The sequence below is a fragment of the Entelurus aequoreus genome, linkage group LG04 (genome assembly GCF_033978785.1).
Source record: "Entelurus aequoreus isolate RoL-2023_Sb linkage group LG04, RoL_Eaeq_v1.1, whole genome shotgun sequence".
Classification (NCBI taxonomy): domain Eukaryota; kingdom Metazoa; phylum Chordata; class Actinopteri; order Syngnathiformes; family Syngnathidae; genus Entelurus; species Entelurus aequoreus.
In genome coordinates, this window is record NC_084734.1 from 62,579,909 (window position 1) to 62,599,779 (window position 19,871).

Sequence of the window (19,871 nt, forward strand, 5' to 3'; positions counted from 1 at the left end):
TCATAATCCGAAATAATAATCCATAATTTGACCTGCTGCTGTACTCTGTCTCAAAGTGGTAACATGTGCTCAATGTTTCCTTACCATTGTTGGCATTTTGTCTATTGCCATTGTTGGTATATTCATTATTCCTACATTGTTGATACAAATTATTGTTACAGTGTAATAATTATTGTTACCTGTGGTAATGCCACTATGATACAACATCTGTATTATAATCCTTGAACAAAGTAACAGTGAAACTCATGTGAATAATAACTGAATGGAGAACTGGGGGTGGGATTAAATAAATTATCTTCTTCCCACTCCCTTTCAGGCAAAGCTGGACAATTATGCATTACATACTATACATTACCTTTTGCACTATATTAATTTATATTATTATGTGTTGTCAACTTTGTACTTTTTTATGTTATTGCCTGAAATAAATAAATAAATGAAATGAAATGAAAAATCCAAACCTCATGACCATTAGTGAGGATAGGAATGTAGATCGATATATTTCGATGATTGTCAAAATTATTTTCACTCAGCCATCGCCTGTTTACGGTCACATATTCTGTGCAATAGATGCTAAAATGTTTGGTTTAAACGGACCAAAACTGACAAGTGTGAAGGCACCCTAATACAGCAGCGTCCAGAGCTAAGGCATAACAACTGGGTTAGTCATTTCTAACCAAGTATCCTTACTTGTTACAATATTACAGAAATAAACCAGTATTAAACCAGCAATAATATTATTGGAACCTCGATTTATGAACCCCCAATTATACAAACTTTTGATTAACGAACCAAAGACCAAATAAAAATATGCTTTGATGTATGAACCTTGTCGCTGTGTACAAACCTTTCATCCACCAACTGTGTGCCCGGCAGCCGAACACTGCTGTGGTTAGCTACTGTGCTAATTGTGGTTTTTAAGTGTTTTTTTTGCCATTTTACAACATGTTCTAGTTTTGTTAGCTCAACATGAGTCCAAAAAAAGCTAGTGACAAGTGATATATGGTTTTAAAAATTCAGGAAGTATCCACAGCATTGTCGACACTGTCCCCTAAAGTGGTAAGGGGGATTTTATTTTTTATATATTATATGTTATATTTTTTATTACTAATCTTTGTAGCGACCTGGCTGTTAAAGTTGAGGAGTTTTTTTAATTTCAAACTGTGAGTGCAAAACAAGGCTAGTGGCAGTGTGTGCGGCAGATGCATAGGAAGAGGAACAGTTCAGCTTGTTGTTGTTTCTTCAGCTTGGTTATTAAATAGAAAGTTGATCCATCGCCCCCTTGTTATAATTGTTTGATATACAGTAATGTATAGCGCTTTATATTGTGTTCAAAGTCTACAAACTTTTACTAAAATATGGACTTCTGCCAAGTGTGAAACCCATTATTCATGTTAACATTGTTTCTTATGGAGGGATTTGTTTCAAAATACAAACTTTTCTGTATACGAACCATGTTAAAGAACTATTTAAATGCGTAAATTGTGATTCCACTGACATCTTTCTCTCTCTCCCATCGCCACAACGCGTATATGTGCAAATCTTCCAGTAACTGACAATCTAAAAAAAGTAATGTAACAGATGTAAATTCTGCTTCTGCAAAGACACAGGCGGTAACTATGAAGATAACAATGTGTCAACATAAACTGACTGTGTTGTCATAAAAATGGCCCCTTCGCATCTTAAATCTAATGTCGACAAAATGTACAGTATGTCGAAGTTGACTATAAGAGTCTTAAAAAGAACCGCCGTGGACCAAGACTTGGTAAACAGGGTCGACTAAAATATAGTCTTAGTCCAGGGGTGTCAAACTACATTTCATTGAGGGCCACATCGCAGTAATAGCTGCTTTCAGAGGGCCGCTTTTTTAAAATTAATTTACATTATGCATGCGGGTAATAACCTGTGATTAATCATGATTAATCGAAATGCATATGTATTTGATTATTAGATTTATTTTATGTATAACTTCATTTTAATTTTCCTGAGGGAACTCTCCTGAAGGAATCAATAAAGTACTATCTATCTATCAGTGTGTGAATGTGTGTGTGAATGGGTGAATGTGGAAATAGTGTCAAAGCGCTTTGAGTTCCTTAAAAAGGTAGAAAAGCGCTATACAAGTATAACCCATTTACCACTTACTATTTACCTTGTTTTAAAAACATAAATAAAGGTGACGAGCAGATAATTAACTATTTGTTTTTATCTCACAAAAATAGTTTTGCAATACAGTATATAGCATTAAAAGATTACAGTTGGTACAAAATGCGGCTGCAAGGCTTTTGACAAAAACAAGAAAGTTTGATCATATTACGCCTATACTGGCTCACTTGCACTGGCTTCCTGTGCACTTAAGATGCGACTTTAAGGTTTTACTACTTACGTATAAAATACTACACGGTTTAGCTCCAGCCTATCTCGCCGATTGTATTGTACCATATGTCCCGACAAGAAATCTGCGTTCAAAGAACTCCGGCTTATTAGTGATTCCCAGAGCCAAAAAAAAGTCTGCGGGCTATAGAGCGTTTTCTATTCGGGCTCCAGTACTCTGGAATGCCCTCCCGGTAACAGTTAGAGATGCTACCTCAGTAGAAGCATTTAAGTCCCATCTTAAAACTCATTTGTATAATCTAGCCTTTAAATAGACCCCCCCTTTTTTAGACCAGTTGATCTGCCGTTTCTTTTCTTCTCTCCTCTTCTCCCCTGTCCCTTGCGAGGGGGAGTTGCATAGGTCCGGTGGCCATGGATGAAGTGCTGGCTGTCCAGAGCCGGGACCCCGGGTGGACCACTAGCCTGTGCATCGGTTGGGGACATCTCTGCGCTGCTGACCCGTCTCCGCTCGGGATGGTTTCCTGTTGGCCCCGCTGTGGACTGGACCCCCGCTGATGTGTTGGATCCACTGTGGACTGGACTTTCACAATGTTATGTCAGACCCACTCGACATCCGTTGCTTTCGGTCTCCCCTAGAGGGGGGGGGGGGGGGGGGGGGTTACCCACATATGCGGTCCTCTCCAAGGTTTCTCATAGTCATTCACCGACGTCCCACTGGGGTGAGTTTTTCCTTGCCCGTATGTGGGCTCTGTACCGAGGATGTCGTTGTGGCTTGTACAGCCCTTTGAGACACTTGTGATTTAGGGCTATATAAATAAACATTGATTGATTGATTGATTGATTGATAATAATATAATTGGCATGATCAGATAATATTAAAATTGAAAATATGCATTTTTTTCTGTCAAAATTGAAAAAACGAATGCATTTAGTAAAAAATAAAAAATAAAAAAATACACATTTTTAAACCTATTTTTTCCAGGCTTTCGCGGGCCATTTAAAATGATGTGGTGGGCCATATAAAATGATGTGGCGGGCCAGAACAACCCCCCGAGCCTTGAGTTTGACAGCTGTGTCTTAGTCTCTGATTGGGTCGCTACTAGACAGTAGGCCGGCTGGAGGAACCAATGATGAACTTCTTTGTTTTCCCCAATTTTGTTGGAAAACAAGAGAATAATTTGTGTGCCCCATGTCTTGGCTGTGAAGCCCACATTCTTGGGCGTGCAGCTCTGCACACACTTAAAGCACCATCGGAGATCACGAGACTGAAGCAGTGCCATGTAGAGTCAGGATGGCGCTTCTCTGGTCCACTTCCAGGGACGTTTACACATGCTATCTGTGTTGTTGGCAGCTCCTCATACACACTGCGTAATCTGGGGCAGATGAAAGTAATTATGTGTGAGCTGTGGCCTCCCCGCTCATATCACAGTCTAATTTAGTCCATTTGCTACGAGCCCCGCACCATCTAACACCAATGGGCGAGGAGGCTGAGAACTTGTAAAAGTGCTTTTAACTGGAGAAAGGCCACTTTCTCTAGGATGTTTACAACAAGCTGACTCAGAGCAGAAAAAAACTATAAGGTCAATAAACATTTTGTAGGAATATAACGCATCTTTAAGGTTTAAGATAGACTTAGACTTAGACTTAGACACACTTTAATGATCCACAAGGGAAATTGTTCCACACAGTAGCTCAGTTACAGAGGATGGAAAGGAAAAGGATGGAAAGGATAATGCACACAAGGGCACAAAAAGAGGGCGAAAACAAAATGTATCAAGTAGACTAAAATGTATCCATTCATCCATCCCCTACCGCTGGTCCCATTCGGGGTTGCGGGGGGGTGCTGGAGCCTATCTCAGCTGCATTCGGGCGGTAGGCAGGGTACACCCTGGACAAGTCGCCACCTCATCGCAGGGCCAACACAGATAGACAACATTCACGTTTACACACTAGGGCCAATTTAGTGTTGCCAATCAACCTATCCCCAGGTGCATGTCTTTGGAGGTGGGAGGTAGTTGGAGTACCCGGAGGGAACCCACGCAGCCACAGGGAGAACATGCAAACTCCACACAGAAAGATCCCGAGCCTGGGATTGAATTCAGGACCTTCGTATTGTGAGGCACATGCACTAACCCCTGTACTACCGTGCTGCCCAAAATGTACCATAGACGTACACTACCGTTCAAAAGATTGAGGTCACATTGAAATGTCCTTTTTTTTTTAAGGAAAAGCACTGTACTTTTCAATGTAGATAACTTTAAACTAGTCTTAACTTTAAAGAAATACACTCTATACATTGCTAATGTGGTAAATGACTATTCTAGCTGCAAATGTCAGGTTTTTGTTGCAATATCTACATAGGTGTATAGAGGCCCATTTCCAGCAACTATCACTCCAGTGTTTTAATGGTACAATGTGTTTGCTCATTGGCTCAGAAGGCTAATTGATGATTAGAAAACCCTTGTGCAATCATGTTCACACATCTGAAAACAGTTTAGCTCGTTACAGAAGCTACAAAACTGACCTTCCTTTGAGCAGATTGAGTTTCTGGAGCATCACATTTGTGGGGTCAATTAAACGCTCCAAATGGCCAGAAAAAGAGAACTTTCATCTGAAACTTGACAGTCTATTCTTGTTCTTAGAAATGAAGGCTATTCCACAAAATTGTTTGGGTGACCCCAAACTTTTGAACGGTAGTGTACATATAACATATATGTACCAAAATGTACATGTATGTTATATTTTGTATTGCTAAAATGTACCATAGTAGCAATATAAAATATAACATATGTAATATTTTCATATTATATACATTATACAGTATATAATATATACTGATATATTATATTATTATATAATATATACAATATATAACAAATCCCAATTACTATATACAATAAAAATCATTTTCTGAAAATAGTTTGTATTAGTTTGAATGAGTGTGGGGAGAGCTGGCTTGTTTGAATCCTGCATAATCATTGTATGTATTTCTTGCATTAGAAAGCTTATGGATTGTACTACTTCTGTCATCTAAGTGTTAGGCTAGACATTGGCGATCTATTGATTTTATCATTAAAATCCAAGTTTTTTGTTGCATACGATTTAAAACATAAAAAAATATTATTTTTTTCTCCTTTTGCTCTGGCACACTTTTTGCCCCAGGGAACTTCCGTAGCTTCATTTAATTAATTTCATTTATTTATTTATTTCAGACAATGACATAAAAAAGTACAAAGTTGAAAACACATAATAATATAAATTAATATAGTGCAAAAGGTAATGTATAGTATGTAATGCATGATTGTCCAGTTTTGCCTGAAAGGGAGTGGGAAGAAGATCATTTATTTAATCCCACCCCCAGTTCTCCATTCAGTGATTATTCACAAGAGTTTCACTCTTACTTTGTTCAAGGATTATAATACAGATGTTGTATCATAGTGGCATTACCACAGGTAACAATAATTATTACACTGTAACAATAATTTGTATCAACAATGTAGGAATAATGAATATACCAACAATGGTAATAGACAACATAGCAATAATGGTAAGGAAACATTGAGCACATGTTAACACTTTGAGACAGAGTATAGCAGCAGGTCAAATTAAAGACCCTCATCTCTATATTTGAACCAGACCCCATGTTTGTATAATAGTTTAAATCGATTAATAGTTTGGCATTGCTTGTGTTGTAGGTCCAGTTTGTTCCATAGTTTTACTCCGCATACAGACTCACAAAAACGTTTACGAGTGGTTTGAGCTCTCGGCAATAACAAATATCCAAAGCCTCTCAAGTTATGAGCCTGCACTCATCTTATTAAAAAAACGCTTCAACTAGCTTCTTCAACTTCCGCCCTCCTCTTTACTTCCTTAGTGGAGATTCACACATCCTGCAAAACACGGTTATTGCTAACGCTAACGAAAGGGAGACATTTGTTCCAAAGAAAGGAATAGTGTTGTCAGTAGTTTGGTTTTGCGGCATCAGGCGTGGAACAAATGACTGCACGCTGCACAATTTGTTTAAAAAAAGCAGCAACACAACAAACCTTTTCGAGCATCTGAAACAGAAGTTTCTAGTCGAGTGCGGGAAATGCAACTCTTTACACGGCGAGCAAGACTGCAACAACAGACAAACTCCCGCTAAAAAGCAGCTTACTCTGGTGCAACCATTTACACAAGGTAACGTGTATGATGAGGAAGCTCTTCATTTAGTTCCTTGAAAATGATTCCATATTTAATATCTGGCTTAAAAAGAACAACATTATACACATTTGAATTTTGCTAAGAGTGAGATGCATCATCATTTCAAACTGCTAGTCTTTGATCTGATAAAAGAAAAACGTGTTTAGAATTTTCTCTGTTTTTTGTATTCATTGGTGTCTTTAAAAAACAAGGGAAAAAAATCTGAAAAAAATCTTAAATTTAGTTTTTTGTACAAAAAATACATTAATAAAAAAAATTGAGATTTTATTTTTAGGCCGTATGGCCCAGGCCTGTGTGAGGCTGTACTAACAAAGCAGTGGTTAGGACATTAGGAAGTTATTTCCTGCTAGACTGTTGGGTTGGACTGCATTACTGTGCAAGGCGTATCTGTTATTTTGTGCACCCCTGTAAAGCGATCATTTGCTGTATAAATATTTCTCCTGACAGCTGACTCATAAATCCCAAATCCAAAATTTCACTGCACATGTAATCTGCAATCAGCCTCTCATCAGATGTTCTTCCAACATTTTCAACTCAACACAAAAAGAAAGCCAGGGGCTTGGAGCTGAAGGCGGAATGGAGGTAAATATCTATTTGAAGACCTTTCAATGTCCTCATGCGTGCACAAACTCACATGTGCCGATTGAATGTTTGCAACACAATGAGCTCTGTCATTTCAGCAGAAGCCAAACGTCATCAATCATGAAACATGATCCACATGGTATATAGCGCTTGCGTCCACTGCGGCGGCTCTGCTTTAAATCATATCTTTACAAATATCTGTCCCTGACAGAGCAGGACGTTTTGAAAGGATTATTACTTTAATGTGCAGTCCTATGTTTAAATCATCATACAAGTTCATTAGTGTGTGTTGTGAGACTGTGTTAAAATATTCCCCTTCAGTCACTAATTGGCCCACCTCAAATACATATGTTGCTTATAAACACATTATATTGGGACTGCCTGCAAATGTAGCTAGTCCTGCCAACACTTTGCTTCCTAACACACATTGTCTGCCAGGGCATAAGAAGACTAAGCAGGAGGAGTTAGTGTTGTCGTCTCTCTTTTTTCTCTCTCTCGCTCTCATTTTTTCAAATACAAAACCTTTCGCCCTAATTTAGCTCTATACGTTTCAAACAAATAAATAATGTGCATTCAGGTAAAATATTTGATTTTTTTTCCTTTATGACCATCTGACCACAAAATTGCATTTGTGTAAAAATGTAAAGTGAAGTGAATTATATTTATATAGCGCTTTTATATAGTGAAACCCAATTTCTAAGTAACATTTAAACCAGTGTGGGTGGCACTGGGAGCAGGGGAGTAAAGTGTCTTGCCCAAGGACACAACGGCAGTGACTAGGATGGCGGAAGTGGGGATCGAACCTGGAACCCTCAAGTTGCTGGCACGGCCACTCTACCAACCGAGCTATACACAGCGTCCATACAATTACATGCATACATGGCCAACTCTGCAAGTAAGGCAATGACATCATGCACCCCCCCGGCCCCTTTGGAACCCAGCACCACAAATAGAATGCAGAGTGGTGGTAAACAATGTGTGCTTTATAAAAAATGTAGTGAAATAAGGATATATTTTATAAGTGAAATTTTACCAACACCAATACAGAGAATGTATTCATCTTGAAAAGGTTAGGGTTAAAGAAACTGTTTTCATAATGATTAAAAAAATGTCACCAACTTAGCCTTATGTTAAAATTACACCAACGTCACCCTTTGACTCGGCATAAAACAGAAAGACAAATACAGTATAGAGTCAGTCATGCGTGGGAGAGAGGGAGTAAGAAAACTTCCAACCCTGATGTTTAAAGCCTGACTGTCCTGCAGGACTAAGCATGAGGTAATGCCGCTAAAAAAAAAGAAAATTACAGTCGGAAACCACGAGCCTCTGTATTTTCTCTTGCTTGTCAGAGGAGCCGAGAGGGTCGGAAGCTGCTCCTTGGATCGTTCAGGTTGTTTAAAGCAGAGAGCATATTGTGATCGGCAAGTCAGGCCTGCACACAAACACTCACACAAACAATTGAAGCAAATGTGTGTGTGTTCGGGGGGCTTCTACACGTCGACAGCTACAAGTTCTACCACCGGGAAGCAGACCCGGTGCAAGACGCTACACATCTGCCTACTGACTTCTAGCCTACGTGCAAGCATTTTCTGCTTCCTGCCAGGCGCTCACCAAAAGGTGTTTCCATGGCGATGACAGTTTGACAAATAGGGCTCCGGCCCTGTAAACAGCTGCGGCTCACGGTGGATGTTACAAATAATTTCTGAATGTCAAAACAATCTCCAGCACCGCTGCAAGTGTCCAACACTGACCATACCGCTGAGTCTCATGAGAGCACAGATGAGACCCAAATGGTTTTTGCAGGTTCTTGCCAACGATGGTCTTTGATTTATATTCTCATTCGTTCACTTGTCCTCTGCTGACCCCTGTGGGACCTGCAACCTCCATCCAATGTCTTAACAGCCTATATGAATTTCACACAGCTCACCTGGTTGATGTGCTTGAGTTTGTCTATCATCTGACTGATGACAGGCTCCAGAGGCTTGTTGCTTCGCGATTCAGAACCTGAGTGCGAGCGCTTGAGACTGGGCCCGGAAAACCTGACATGAGAGTGAGAGCAATGCTTTATGCAGCTGGACAAAATATGGAGGAATACATGACAAGGCACTGATATCATAATGCAGGTGTTCTTCGACACCTTTTTGACCCAGTTTTTGGGCCCAACTTTTCCACCACAGAAATGCCCGGGGCCCACTCAAATATTAACACTGAATGAGTATTTTACTCTTGATTTTAATCGCATTCAATAATTGTAACTACTTACAGTTTAATAGGATAAACCTTGTCAAATGATATGAAACCATGTGTTAATCACACATTCTTATCGAAGCTTAGGTCTGGCTGGATACAAAAATAAATACTGATCAAATATACTGAAAAAAAAGGGACTCATAAAAACTGATGACAATTTAATTTACATAAAATTATGCAATGCTAAAATATGTCACTTCTAACTAATTAATGATGAATAATAATATGTGTTTGTTCAACTGTCAATAAAATGAAAATATAGTTTTGCCACTTTAGTCTTAAGTTTTGCGCTTAAGAAACCTCTCTATGACTTAAGCCGCAGACTTCTTGTTTGTTTAAGATTATCATTACAGCCATAAATGGTGGGAAAGTGTACTACAATGAGTACCGCTCGCCCTATGGTTAAGAAACACTGTCACAAAGGACACATGCTTCAAGATGACAACAGTGACAAAAAGATGTTTCATGTATTTTATTTTATTTTTTCTGTGTTTTTGTATATTTTCCTGTTTGGCCTCTTATTTCTTAGTTCTACTTCCTTTGTTGGCATTTAATGCAGTGACTTTACCCCTGCAATGGGTGCTGTTCTTTACCTGTTCCTGGTTGGCAATTAGGAAGCTCACCTGCTCCTAATTGCCAATCAATATGGTTTGTCTTTCAGGTAGGTAGGTAGGTACATAGACATCTTATAAGTAGACGCAGCATCAAGCGCTACTGCTTACTGGCGCTCACGAGACCCGGGGCCGCCATCTTGGAGTGGTGATCCGCCCCACTCAGTGCAATTCATTTGGCAGGAGCGATGAACTGTCAGTGCATTTAATTCAGCTTACCTCACTAAATACTAGGGGTGTGGGAGAAAATTGATTTGAATTCGAATCGCGATTCTCACGTTGTGCGATTCAGAATCGAATCTCATTTTTAAAAAATCTATTTTTTTATTTATTGATTTAAAATTGTTTTATTTTTATTTATTTTTTTAAAAATTAATCAATCCAACAAAACAATACACAGCAATAACATAACAATGCAATCCAATTCCAAAACCAAACCCGACCCAGCAACACTCAGAACTGCAATTAACAGAGCAATTGAGAGGAGACACAAACACGACACAGAACAAACCAAAAGCAGTGAAACAAAAATGGATATTATCAACAACAGTATCAATATTAGTTGCAATTTCAACATAGCAGTGATTAAAAATCCCTCATTGACAATATCATTAGACATTTATAAAAATAAAAAAATAAAAAATGAACAATAGTGTCACAGTGGCTTACACTTGCATCACATCTCATAAGCTTGACAACACACTGTGTCCAATATTTTCACAAAGATAAAATAAGTCATATTTTTGGTTCATTTAATAGTTTAAAAAAAATTACATTATTGCAATCAGTTGATAAAACATTGTCCTTTACAATTATAAAAGCTTTTTACAAAAATCTACTACTCTGCTTGCATGTCAGCAGACTGGGGTAGATCCTGCTGAAATCCTATTTATTGAATGAATAGAGAATCGTTTTGAATCGGGAAAAAATCGTTTTAAATCGAGAATGGTGTTGAATTGAAAAAAAATCTATTTTGAATCGAATCGTGACCCCAAGAATCGATATTGAATCGAATCGTGGGACACCCAAAGATTCACAGCCCTACTGAATACCACTGATTTTCACACGTTTTTTTGTCATACGTGTAGCTATGATAACGGACACATGTTTTGGCGTGTTTTATTATTCATAGTTTGCTTAACAGCAATAGAATATTCTTATATGCTATAAGTGACCAGACGTCCGCGATCAAAACAGGGAATATAATCCCAGAGAAGGGGGAAAAAACAGTCAGCTATTTTTAAGTTGAAGAAACAATATGATTAGGTTATATATACATGCGTATATCGTACATAAACAATGTATGAATACATTAGATATTTATATATCTTAGGGACCTATAGACTGTATCTCTGTTGCTGCAGCAGCAGAGAGTTTATTCTGTCTTGACACTTTGTATTGATATTTTGTATTACATTCTTCCCTTAAATGATCATGTTTACAGTGATTGTTTTATATGTATTTTTTTATGTATGTCGCTTTGGATAAAAAAGCGTCTGCCAAATACTTAAACATAAACATAAACTGTATAAACACCTGAAATTCTTTATATCAGCTAAAACCACCAATCTGTTTTACTGGATTCAGAATAAAACCAAATTCTGTCTTACCCAACAATGTTAGTATTTTAATATTGTTACTTGAAGCTAGACTAAATTTAGACTTGTATAATACTGTATAGCCACTGTCCATCTGATTGTCTAGTTAGCTAACATATATTACCCCCCCCCCCCCCCCTCACAATCTGGACTGTGGTCCTAACTTTTACCCCTGTTGGCTTTTACAATCTTTATCTTCATCATTTATTTCAACTTTATGTTATTCAAGTATGACATTTGTAAATGTAATTCATTTCATTGACAAGCAATTCTATTATGGTCATACTCTTGTTTGCTAGCGGCTACGATTTCAGTACTATTGAAGATCTTTGCTCCCTCTCAACTCAGTGGTAATATTCTTTTCACAAAATACAACCAATAGTACGTTAATGTTAAATCTTACTTGTGAAAAGTAATCCCCCGATTCCTATTTTCAACAGTCCGCTCATTTGAGCAGGAAAACGCTGAACACCAGCCCGGCATCTTTGTTTTCTACCTGTCAACTGTCAGTTTAGGCTGCTCGCCGGCTCATCACCACCACTTCAAGATGGTGGCCGAATTTCTCGCAACACAGCAGCTAATGCTGAGTCTACTTATAAGATGTCTATGGGTAGGTAGGTAGTTAGGTCTTTATTGTCATTGCACAAGTACAAACATCTTTGTTTTCAGCACAAACCCGTTCAAGATTAGACAAACAGTGTACAGGGTTACACAACAGGAACACTGATGGGTTGCCACAAGGCGCCCCGTAAAAGATGGGAAAACGGTAAACACGGGGGGAGGATGAGTAAAAAAATACAATCTAGACTGGGTTCCTAAGGGAGCTCAGTCTGGAGTGGGAAAAAACCTCTATAGCAAAGCACATAAACATATTACAACATACATCTCAAGACTTGCAACAGAGGGGAGGGAGTGGGGGCTACGGTGGCAGGCTGCAGCTCATCAAGTGCTGTCCAACCGTCCATCACCCCTGAGGTTTCAGCAAGATTTGTCAGATGCTGCACGTACATTCTGTAAGTAGTAGTATTCCTTTACACGCTATTTTGCCTTGCTTGCGAGCTTGCAGTGTGATTTGCTCAATCGTGGTCCACTGTAGCAGCCATGCTGGTTCTTCCTGAGTTCCTTAAATAAAAGGACTTTATCTGCACATTGCTACAGTGGATCTGTCTCTGCATACCGTGTTCAAAGTGAGGCCCGTACCTTATTTTTTAGTTGCTGTGGCACATTCTAAAATACAAATTAACCAAGAAAACCCTAAAAGAAACTGGGGGAAAAGAGCAAAGAGGCAGACAGTAATGATGAAAAAGTTGTAATTATAAATATAATACAGGTGCATCTTAATGACTCAGAATATCTTCAAAAAGTTAATTGATTTTAGTGTTTAAGTGCTAAAAGTGAAACTATTATAATCTATCACTACACACAGAAAGCAAGAAAGAAAGTATTTCTTCATTTTAATTTCGATGATCATAACTTAAAGCTAAAATGACCGCAGCTATATTAGTTTTTGCTCAGTTTAAATACTGCATATATTTTTACATCATACAGTGGTGTAGTAGTAGTTATTTTTGTTCAATACTGCATTTACAATGTATTATTATTATCATTATTTGTACATACTCAATCTCCTTATTTAGTTGCTTTACTCAATCACTGCAAATTATTTGCCACTTGCCAAAATTAAACATTAGTTTTAAGAGCTATTTACTTATTCTTAGTCATTGATTTTACATCGTAATCTTAATTTTAGCATGAATAATTATATATTGTCTATTCTAGTTTAAAAATGTTAAAATTGCGAAAATAACTTAATTTCGTAGAAAATGTTGTGTAAAGATTATGCAACATCACGAGGATGCTTGATTTAACAATCGCAGGTTTAATAAGGCTTGTTTTAAGAATAAAATACTTATTTCAGCTGAAATGTCCTGCTAATTTCTCGATATACAATATAGGATGTCTTATCAAGTCAAATTAACTCACTGCATGGACAGATGTTTTTTTTACTAGTTTCTAGTAAAAACAATTCTAAAATCTACACTTTGCAGTGTTTAGAGTATATTCTCAATTGTTTTATTGGACCCCAACATGTAAAAACAGCAAGTAAACAAATCTTCACTGAAAGAATGCAAAAACATTTAGGCTATTGAGGGTGTCAGCATGTCAAACACATGGTGAGATCAAATCCTCAGTATCAGATATGTATATGGGGTGTAGGGCTGAATAGGATTTAGTTCTTCCTACTACTTTTTGAAGTGGAATGAAGTGAAGTGAATTATATTTCTATAGCGCTTTTCTCCAGTGACTCAAAGCGCTTTACATAGTGAAACTCATTATCTAAGTTTCATTCAAACCAGTGTGGGTGGCACTGGGAGCAGGTAGGTAAAGAAACTTGCCCAAGGACACAATGGCAGTAACTAGGATGGCGGAAGCAGGGATCGAAACTGGAACCCTCAAGTTACTGGCAGGGTCGCTTTACCAACTGAGCCACGAACATGTTGAATTGTATAACTACTAGCACACTATGTTGCTCAAGCATGTCCAAAACCAATGAAAAATGACCAATAAAAATCCCAAATGCCATATGGCGAGTAAATAGATGATATTGTCTATTAACTGACCGCTTCTATGTCAGCTACCTCTCTTTGTTTATAATGTATATTTATGTATGTTATTAACTTATTAAGTCTGCTGCAGATGGTACATATACTGTAATATTGTACATGGTAATTGGGATTTGTTATATATTGTATATATTACATAATAATATATCAGTATATTTTGTACAATGTATATATAATATGTAAATATTACATATATTTTATATCTTATACTGCTACTATGGTACATTTTTAGTCTACTTTATACCTTTTGTTTTCGCCCTCTTTTTGTGCCCTTGTGTGCATTATCCTTTCCATCCTTACCCTTTCCATCTTTTGTAACTGAGCTACTGTGTGGAACAATTTCCCTTGTGGATTATTAAAGTGTGTCTAAGTCTAAGTCTCATAAAATGTGAAAATGTGTCAAAAGGTTGAAAATGGTAAACTACTGGATTACGCTCCGATCAGCAAACGAACGGCAAAAACTTCCTCAGCCTTTAATTGAACTCCCGAAACCAAGTTCCTTTTTAATAATAATAATAATAATAATACCTGGGATTTATATAGCGCTTTTCTAAGTACCCAAAGTCGCTTTACATGTTAAAAATCCATCATTCATTCTTTCACCATGTTCTCATTTATTGGCATGCACCTGTATATATAAGTTATTGTCATATCTACAGTACGTTGGATTGATTTGAGCCCGTTTACAAAATAAACATTTCCAAATTCCCCCTATACCAGGGGTGGGCAATTAATTTTTACCGGGGGCCGCATGAGCTACCCGAGCACTGCTGGAGGGCCACATCGACAATATTTCAATTAAATTTTGCTCAATATTATTTTTGATATATACCGTAAGATAAATAATAATAATAATAATAATAATTAATAATAATAGTAATACTTCAACATAGTGTGTGTAACAGCATTCCATGACTAATATAAATAAATTAACATTAATAATAAATGACAGTAAAATAAGCACACGTATGACTGAGGAGTCATAGCGTAACTTTGTGTGGTGTTTGAGTTGTCCGACTTTTTGTGTGGCCATAAACGCACCAGTGGTTTAGTGCTATGTGTGTTGGTGACAGATGACAAGTTGGTTTTGGCCTGGTTTGTACGGCAGAAAATGACTAGTTTTTCGAGATAGAATTGTTTTACTCATGTTTTTGGTGTGGTTATGTCCGAATATAAACAGTTTTGCTCAATAAAGTGATCGATATAATATCCTGTCCTCGAAGCATCTCGACAGACGTTACAATAATTGAACGGTGTTCAATTGAACGGTGTTGTAAAGGGTGTTGACGAACACCATTAGGGCCGTTTGTTGTCACTGTCACTCAAAGTTGCATTGCAAAAGTCCATAGAATAAATATGTTTATTTTGTTTAGAATTCAGATGGGATTTGATTTGGTGCGCGGCATATACTTGCTGCACGCAGCGGACGCTTGAGCAGTGCGCAATTGCGCAGGCACGCACCTTAGAGGGGACGTTGCTTTGCAGTTCATGTCTTGTTGAAAACACGGCATTCCTCATCAACTTTTCTCTTTTTAGCGTTTAGGGTGTAAACCGTGCATCACTTGTCGCTGCATGTGCACCTTCACTCGCAGGTTACACACGGACACATGCCCTTAAATAATACTTTTCAAAATAACAGCAGCACAGTTGTATTGCGCGCAGGACATAGATGTTTTTTCAACTTTATTTTGTAATTGCAGCTGTTCACATTCACTCACAACCACGCACACGCATACGTCCACACGGAAGTAATACAAATAACGATTTTCAAAACAAAAGCAGTACCGTTGTATTGCACACTCGACATAGATACTTTTTAAAATTTATTTTGTAATTTATAATTGGCCTCACGCGGGCCGGACAGGGACGTACAAAGGGCCGGATGCGGCCCGCGGGCCGCAGAATGCCCAGGTCTGCCCTATACTCTTTCTCTTTTGGTGGAAACATGTTGGACACCCCTTATTTAAACCATACATCTAAAAATATACATCTTAAAATAAATACACTGTAGACACTTTTAAAATCTACTTAAAGACAATACAATTACATATAAACCATAAAAACACACATTTTAGCACCAATATTAGCATTTAGCACACAGTAAAAGCCTTATGTTTTTATAGTCTCCACTGGTGAATGGACCAGTGTTTTCTTTCCATGAGTGTTTAGCACCATCTAGTGGTAAACAAACGAATGACAGTCCGGCTGGCTTTTAGAGCAGAGGAGGAGGGGACATAATGTGCAATATTTATACACAGTAATTCTCCATGTGTGTTTGAAAATAAATAAAATAAGTGCACTGACTGTATGGTCAGCTGTGTTACTACAATCTCATTATTACTGTAATAAAATGTGTCTATTTTATGTTGATTTGCACTTTTATAGTTTGTTTTACTACTACTACACTCTATGTGCATTTATGATAGTGATCATGTCTTCTCTTGGCTATGCAAAGTGCCTCTAAGTACCCCTAGCACGGCATGGTGAAGGTTGGGAGAGTGGCCGTGCCAGCAACCTGAGGGTTCCTGGTTCGATCCCCAGCTTCTACCAACCTAGTCATGTCCGTTGTGTCCTTGCGCAAGACACTGCACCCTTGCTCCTGATCGGTCGTGGTTAGCACCTTGCATGGCAGCTCCCGCCATCAGTGTGTGATTGTGTGTGAAGGTATAGGTGAATGTGGAAATAGTGTCAAAGAGCTTTGAGTGCCTTGAAGGTAGAAAAGCGCTATACAAGTATAACCCATCCACCATCTACCTTTTAAAAACATAAATAAATAAAATAAATATTTAGTGTGAGAATTGATCATAAATCTTGCAAAACATGAGATCATTCATTCTCCGCTCTAACCTTTGCAACTCTGCCCTGACACACACGTGCACTTCACCATTGCCATGAATCAGTCTATTCTGGGCGCCTATTCCAGCTTTTCATTAAGCTCAAATGATGACTTCCCCTAATTATTTATTCTTCTTATTAACCACCATCTCTGCCTTTTTGCTGCTAATTACCACATTAATAATGGAAATAGATCAATTTACAATAGGATGTGAGAAAATGTGAGTGGAAGAAGAGAGGAATGGAAGCTCCTGAAAAGGATACTTAGCCTTCTTTTTAACATTTCATACGTCTCCCTGACAGAAGTTAATGTGTGATCACATATGGTCCACAGATGGAACATAGAAGAAAAGAAAGACTTTAAGGGAAAGCGATGTAAAAAAAAAAAAATTGTATAGTGTATCCTTTGTATAAGATGGTGATAACACTAACACAAGCAGAACAATGACAGAAGTAAAGGTTAAACATTGAAATATATTATCCTAAAAGAGAGGACACGCCTCACATTTTAGAAACGGTACCTAACCTAAGAATTTAATTTGTTCTGTGACAGAGCTCGTAACTCAAACTACTCGTATCTTAAATAAATGTTCTCCATTTAAATTTATTTAAATCAAATTAGTTCATACGAGGGCCTTCGAAAACACTTTGGGCTATAACTCCCTTTTAAATAGGAAAAACAAACTTACAGATAACTCATACTGTATAAAAAAAACAATACAAAAGAATGTACTCGAAACAACTACAGTAAGTAATTTTATGAAGTAATGTAATAATAATGTATAGGTTTTAGCTTGAAGAGCAGACTTCTACGATATCTCCTGGGAGCTGCTCGCTAGCTTTTTAGGAACATCATGTGAAAGGGACAAAGCGGTAGGAAATGGATGTATGGATGGATGGATGGATGTTTGGGTGGGTGATATTCACTACGGTGTCGAGGCTGGTAACCCCATTTTTTTTGCTCACAACCTACAGCATAACAATTACCTAAAGACAGTTTGCATCCGAAAAACGTGTAAGTCAAGTCAAGTCATACAATAATACATAAACTTGGAAATACTGTCCTTAAGACTGGTATACGGTATGTATAACAGAATAGATTTGAAACACATAGCCATTATTGTCTAATAATGGTAAACAAGTCAGAGGCAAGATAATCGTGTGTATTGTTAAACGAACAAAGAGAATACCCCTAGAGTCTGCGAGAGCGGGGGTGAAAGATGACTCATCGGATGACAAAATGGTAACGACTGGACCGGAAACGACTACGGGTAAAGAAAGCACAGCGCAAGATAACACCACAGCAACCAGCACAAGCCTTGTCACAGCAGTGGACCACAAACTGCAGATTTGTAGCTGCGGGGGGAGGAAAATAACATCTTTTCGGGGCTTAAGGATTCACCAGGGAAAGAAAAAGTGCTTAAGTGAAAAGAATCAGGGGCCTTGCATTGACCTCTTCTTGCAGAAGGAGTCAAATCAGTCGATAGAAGTTCACCAACTGGATGAAAACCATAGATTGGAGAGCTTCAGCACCCCTGCAGCGGAAGAGGTATACTCAAGCACTGAACTAGTAATGGAAGAAACACCAGCGGTGGATCCTACCCAAACTCCTCCAACATGGAAGGAGGTCGAGAGGATTGTCCATCGGGCAAGAACAGCTTCAGCTCCTGGGCCAAACGGAGTCCCGTACAAGATTTATAAGAACGCACCAGATGTCTGCAGGATTCTTTGGAGACTCATGAGAACAGTATGGCAGAAGAAAACCATTCCTAAAGCATGGCGTAGGGCAGGTGGGATCCTTATTCCAAAGGAGAAAGACGCCGCAAACATCAGTCAGTTCCGCCCAATTGCCTTGCTAAACGTGGAGGGTAAGATCTTCTTCAGTGTTATTGCACAAAGGATGGCCGAGTACCTGCACAGAAATCAGTATATAGGTACGTCTGTTCAGAAGGCAGGAGTACCAGGCTTCTCTGGGTGCCTAGAACATGCCAGTATGATCTGGCACCAGATCCAAATGGCAAAGCGGGAGAAAAGGGACCTTCACGCAGTCTTCTTGGGTCTCGCAAATGCCTTTGGCTCTGTGCCCCATGAGCTCCTCTGGACTGCCTTCAAATTCTTTAACATCCCGGACACCATCACAACCTTGGTGAAAGTCTACTTTCATGACCTGCAGTTCTGCTTCTCCACACCAGAATTTACCACCTCATGGCAGCACCTGGAAATAGGCATCATGGCCGGATGTACTGTATCTCCCTTGGCATTTACCATGGCCATGGAGATCATCATTCGAGCCTCAAAATGGGTCGTAGGTGGACAAAAACTGGGCTCTTGCAGGCGCCTCCCTCCCCTCAGAGCCTACATGGATGACATCACCACTCTGACTACCACCATCCCTTGCACCAAGAGATTACTCAGAAAACTCGAGGAGAACATCAGTTGGGCTCAGATAAAGATTAACCCATCCAAGTCACGCAGCATCTCAGTGGTGAAGGGAGTGCTCGCTGATTTGCAGTTCTTCATTGGAGATGAGCCAATCCCCACTATATCCGAGCAGCCAGTCAAAAGTCTAGGAAGGCGATATGATGCAAGTCTAAGAGATAAAGACCAGGTGAAGCAGTTGTGCAATGACATCAAAAGAGGCCTACTGACGATTGACAATACCCAACTTCCTGGGAAGCTCAAGTCCTGGTGCCTTCAGTTCGGCTTACTACCCCGGGTGATGTGGCCCCTGGCAGTCTATGAGGTGCCCATCTCAACGGTGGAGAAGCTGGAGAGAAGAGTCACCGGCTACATAAAAAAGTGGCTTGGAGTTCCACGCTGTCTCACCACCATAGGCC

At 38.8% G+C, this 19,871-nt stretch overlaps 1 protein-coding gene across 4 annotated transcripts in view; it reads right to left on the reverse strand.

Annotated features, from left to right (window-relative positions):
- The window catches only part of gpc3 (glypican 3), a 331,966-nt gene that overhangs the window by 81,250 nt on the left and 230,845 nt on the right, over positions 1-19,871 (reverse strand). For 3 of the 4 annotated variants that reach the window (XM_062045441.1, XM_062045443.1, XM_062045444.1), the window contains exon 6: positions 9,044-9,155. The exons of the other annotated variant lie outside the window; for it this stretch is intronic. In XM_062045441.1, coding sequence (XP_061901425.1) covers positions 9,044-9,155 — 112 coding nt within the window. The remainder of the gene's footprint in view (positions 1-9,043; positions 9,156-19,871) is intronic. 4 annotated transcript variants of the gene reach the window in all.